This window comes from Mytilus edulis, chromosome 14, assembly GCF_963676685.1.
Source record: "Mytilus edulis chromosome 14, xbMytEdul2.2, whole genome shotgun sequence".
NCBI lineage: Eukaryota > Metazoa > Mollusca > Bivalvia > Mytilida > Mytilidae > Mytilus > Mytilus edulis.
The window spans coordinates 48,496,534-48,502,246 of NC_092357.1; the positions used below are offsets into that span (position 1 = coordinate 48,496,534).

General features: G+C 32.2%; 1 protein-coding gene across 1 annotated transcript; it reads right to left on the reverse strand.

The window, feature by feature from the left end:
* Positions 1–290: 290 nt before the first annotated feature.
* On the reverse strand, positions 291–1,466 carry LOC139504274 (neuronal acetylcholine receptor subunit alpha-3-like). The gene has a single exon (XM_071294341.1). The coding sequence runs from the start codon at positions 1,464–1,466 to the stop codon at positions 291–293; it is 1,176 nt and encodes a 391-aa protein (XP_071150442.1).
* Between the last annotated feature and the right edge of the window lie 4,247 nt (positions 1,467–5,713).

The window sequence follows — 5,713 nt, forward strand, 5'->3', positions numbered from 1 at the left end:
TCAACCTTATTTTACATGCTCTCCTAAACAATAGTAGATACAGGTGAGCGACACAGGCTCTTGGGAGCCTCTTGTTTTTAGAGCAGTTACTTTCTGAGTTAAGGATCGATAGTTTGTATATGTTCAGTTGGATAAAATACAATGAAAGTCTCAGATCAAAATTTATTTGAGACTGATATAATTTCAATAATAAAATATGCTAGATGCATAAAATTATCAATGGGAAATAACTCTTAAAACATAACGTCGATCTCAAGGACTGTTTAATGTAATAGTTCTTCAAACAAAAATTATATAAACTGCAGACTTGCAATAAGTAAAGTAATCAGAGTGGATAAAACAAAAATTGTCAGACAAACCCAGAACAAACATTTATCTAGAGCTGATATCGCTTCCTTCCACGTTACGCAGGTTTCGGCTTTATCCCAACGCTTTGATTCTGATTGTACACTTGGTTTCCGGAACTTCTTGGCAAGTTTACTTAACAAGTAATACACTGATGCATCATCAGACAAATGTGTGCATCCTGATTCTATCGCTGAAATGATAACAATCACAGTTGCGATGAATATTTGTATCATGATATAAATAGAAACATTCGGAATAGATTCTGAAGTCTGTGGCAACGAATCACTGATAATCGTGAGAAACACAGCATAGGCTAGCCATACTGTTATAACATAACCCATGCGTTCCCCTGTATCAACCGGTATCTTGAATGTAAATATATCCAAAATCGAAAGTAACAAGATCGGCATGATATAATTTATTATAGCGTACAGTGGTTTTCGCTGAATCACTATAGTAAATCGAACTTTTGTCTCGTGAGATTCCACGAGATTCATGGCAGATGAAGAGAATATTTTCCATTCACCATGACGCTGTAGATCTTTGGCAAGTTGTATACCCTTTCCCCCTTTTGTTATATGAACATCTACATTGGACAAACTCCACGCTACAAAATCTAAATGACACGTCTGTCTGTCAAACGGAAAATATGTTGAATCTATATCGCATTTGGACTCAAACACTTGAAAGGGCCTCCAATTTACTAATCCATTTGAATCAATGAACACCGAAATGAATTTTGATCCGAGTTCTTCCAGTTTTGAAAATCCATTTTGTAGAGATATATCTGGCTTCCATACTTTGCCTTGAGGATAATAGATATACTTTAGCCCTCCAAAACTTGATGGTGTCCATGATAACAATTCATCTGTCCATTCAACATCAAGCCATCCAGTAGCGATCAATTTCTGTTCTATCTCGTCTACACCTGATATTCCGTAAAGTGTAAAAATGACGTGTACTGATAACGGCACCGACTGATTTCTACTCGGTCTGATAAGTATGTTATAATTATGAGTAGTGAAGAGAAATGTATATAACTTTTGAACATTAATGTTGCTCTGTGAAATAACTGATCCAAATAAAAAAGTCAATGCAAAACACCTGGTAGCATTCATCTTTAAATTATTATAATTTCACTTTTGTCACATAAGAATTACATTAACAGTTATCATTGAATTCGAAATGCTTTTGATTCAATATTTCGGATTGTTTTATTCCCTGATATATAAGAATTCCAGTGAAAAATTAGCACTGCTATTTTAACGAATACAAGATAATTGTCTTAATTTCTTACTCATTTTAGTCGCAAAAAACACATCACTCTGATAGTAATATGTCTTGTTGTAAAATATCGTTTATTTTTCAGTTATGGATGACTCCTTTGCGAAATAACTGTAGCTAGTTCAATGGTGTGAAATAAAATGCCTATGAGACAGATGCGCAAGTGATTAATATAGTCAGTTACAGATCCACTTGTGTTTATCTTGTCAAATTGCAAACGCCTACCTTACAACTGCATTGAAATACTAATATTATCATGGTCATAGCAATCTTGAAATGTAAATAAGCTATATCCAATTAATCTTCATGTAATATGACACCAGCCTAATGGGAATCTAAGACATATACACTAATTACTAAAAAACTTTTTGTATTCCGATATTAAGAAAAGTAGCATACGAAAAATATACATAATGAACATATTATCAAAAGTGGTGATTGGGGACTTAAACAAGGTTAAAAGAAAGAAAATAAAGATGACGGGCGCAACCTAGATTTAACAACCATGATAGTAGCTAGAAATAAAAAAAAAATCCGCGGGCCTGTAAATTATAAAAGAAAATTGAGATAGAATGGAATGAATGTCGGCTTTTGCTCAAAATCATCAAATACAGATGCATGCACATGGAACTCTAAGTTGAAAGTTATTAAAAGCAAACCACAACTACCATTTATTATTAGTGCACAATTTTAATTGTTTTGAAATCGGTTTAATTTGAATCTGAGATTTTTTTTAGGATTAAACGCCTTTTGAAAGGAACAGTTTGGACTTTTAAGTTATGTTTGTGAGTGACTTGGTCCAATATTAATCTATACACCAATAAAATTCCTTTATAAATGAGTTTAATCCTTAAAATTGTTTAAAATTGGAAATACGGAATTAAGTTTCCCCACTTGTAATCTCTATTACAAATAAATTGTATATTTATGTCATTGAATTAGCATAGCTTGCGCATGAATATATTTTTTATTAACTAAAAAAAATTCTCCGTGAAATTTGCTATCTGATAAAAAATCAACTTTAAAATTTCGTATAATCATTCAAAAGAATGTTTTTGTGTATTATTTAATTTAATGAAGAACGCAAAGTGAAAATAAATATTTATAAAGTCGAGCAGGTTGTATTATTATTGCCATCTTGTTTGCATTTGTTACAAATAGTAGTTCCGTCAACGTTGTTTATCCAAAAAAATAAATAAATTCAAGAACCTCTACTGGAATCTTTTCGACCAATCATACAAACGTTTTCCCTAATACATGTAATATGCAAATCATATAAGAACTATCTCAATATATGAGATGGAGTGTATGTATCTATAATATCACTATCAGAACAATCTCCTTTACATCTGGATGATCCTCGAGGTCTTACAAATGCATTCGAGCCCTCCAAATGCTTAGTTTTATGAAAAAATTAAACGACACATATTTTTTTTTACTAGAAGCACAGCATTCACTTTTCGGGGCTGATTCTGATTCCCCCTATTAAAGTTCTGGCAAAATTTGAAATCCGAAATAAAAAAAGGGGGTATCAGTGAACTAATATTCACCTCTGTCAGTTATCATTATTAGCTATGCTATTGTCAATTTAAGATTATTTTTTTTTAATTTTTAACAAATTCAACCCTATACCCATATTTCAGAAACTTCCAATTTTGGCCGATACTAGTATGTAAAAGATGCCATAATTGAGTTGCCAAATCTTGTAAACCTATGGTTCAAATCTTTTAATTTTTTTTCGGGGTATAGTGTTGGGTACCCCTTGAAGAAGGCTCGCGGGTAAAAAAATTTCAGAAAAAAAATTAAACATTTATTTTTCATTACAAATCTTATTTATAACCTTTAGTAGTTGTTACTTTATCATATGGTACAAAACCCATTCCACAAAATCAATTCGTGTTTGCCCCAGGTGACTTTTAAAATGTAGATATCATTGACAACGCTCCAAATTATCTCCCTTTGGTGCAAAAATGCCACTTGTTGACATTAAAATTGATATATCTTTTTAACTCATCGGTGACCTATATTTTTTTTAGTTGTTTTCGAATAAGCTGTACATAAACTAAATAATTGTAAAATTTAAGCGATTTCTGTAATTTAGTTCTTTTTTTATTTCGATATTACCGCTATTTCTCCTATTAGTTCAACAGAAAAAAAGGGCATTGACAAAAATGTATGCTTCTTTCGAAGGAAGATTGTGAGCGTAAATGAACGGTGACCCCGTTGTTTTATTTCATTTTTCTATCAAGTATAAGATAAAGTTCATTTATGAAAAAATATAGCGAAATCCTATATTAAATAAAAAAATCGATTTAGACCCACGAGTCCCCTTAAGAAAAGATGAAAATATATGCTTTATTAATTTCTACAAATTTGGTATTTAACCTCCGTCAAATTGCATCCCATTGATATAATTGTATTTGAAATTTTAAAGAGTAACTGATACCAGCGGCACGTTTGTGTATAACCTTATACATATGTTTAGAAAAAGAGTTGTAACACGGTTTAAGGTCTGAACAACATGGACATGTCTCATTAATGTTAATCATAGATATAGAATAAGAAATTAACGTAGTTGAATATTAGGTAGTAGTCGGTACAAAGTTATTCGGAATAGTGCTACGATATCATGGATATCGACTCTTTTGAATTTTTGAATTGTTTTCTAATGGCATTGATACCACATCTATTTGTTTTTATATTGTTAAAACCTTTCGTGTATGACTTATTTAGTTTAACCAAAGGGATTAATGACAATCTCGGCAAAACATGAAAATAACAAGTAGTGTTTGAGGTAAATTAATTCAACCAGCTTGGGAGCATGTTAGACAATATGGGGTTAGATCATGGAACTGGGGTTACCTTCAAAATACGAGATTGAAAATTTTCATCATGGGTATGGTTATAATCTATTTTGCTAATGTCAAAATATATGGATGTCCTTCAGCTGCCCCCTAAATAAATATGTATACTAGTTCAGTGATAATGGACCTCATACTAAACTCCAATTATACACAAGAAACAAAAATTAAAAAGCATGCTGTTTATTTGTGTATGAAATTCCTCTTTGAGAGATTGGTTTATTTTCTAATGACAATTGAAATATCAAGTTGTCAGTGTTCACATCCTAGCTCAGTAAAATTCTATGTTCAAGGGGTTTGCCGTCGGTCTCGAGTCTAGATTTATCATTACGATTAGAAGCCAAATCACTGTCTTCTAAATCAATTTGTTCTGGACAATTTGAGGCGACCGTAAACTTATCAAGCCTTGCATTTCCGTATTCTGCTTCTGCTTTTTGTGTGTCTATCATGAGCTTAACTGCTTCCTCTTTTGATGACAGTACGTAAGACATCAGCCGACATTGAAGTCTCTTGAAAATTATTGAAAATTTAACATCCGCTTAAATTATGTGTACTATGTTATATAATACACTGAAATTCCCCCTCGAAATGATCCATAATTTTGACAAAATATTGAACAAACAAAAATGTATAAATGTTAATCGAATTAAGAACCCTGCTACATTCTGTTTGTGACTGTCATGAGTCTGTAATTCATTGGTTGTCGTTTGACGTGTATATTGATGTGTGTCATATTTGTATGTCTTTCATTATTTCTTATATAGATCAGGCCGGTTTATTTTTCGTTTGTCTTTCTGGGCCTTTTGGTTTTGCTCATTGTTGAAGGCTGAACAGTGACCTCTTATAGTTGTTTACCTCGGTATATGTGAAGTCACGACTACAGGTTTTAGTTTAGAAAGTAGTTCATGTTCCAGGGTGTTGGCATCTCTTTATGTTTCGTTTAACCAAATCAAGTGATGAGGATGGTCTAGATAGGGTCCTTCATTTCATTACATTTTCTCTACTCTCAATCTAGTCCATTGATCTCAGTTTTTTATAATTAACAAATGATTATTTTCCATTCATTTTTTTTTTGTTCTTTATAGCAATATTTCTGTATTCATTTCCCTTACGATTTATTCAGCTTTGTACTTGTTTTGGCTTTCAAGCTGTTTTTCGTCTAGGCGTCTTATGTGGACGTGGCGCGCGTCTGGCGTATTATTTTTTTAACCAGGTACCAC

Bases quoted from the DNA above. Each gene is read 5' to 3' on its own strand.
- LOC139504274 (XM_071294341.1), bottom strand. From the start codon at position 1,466: ATGAATGCTACCAGGTGTTTTGCATTGACTTTTTTATTTGGATCAGTT.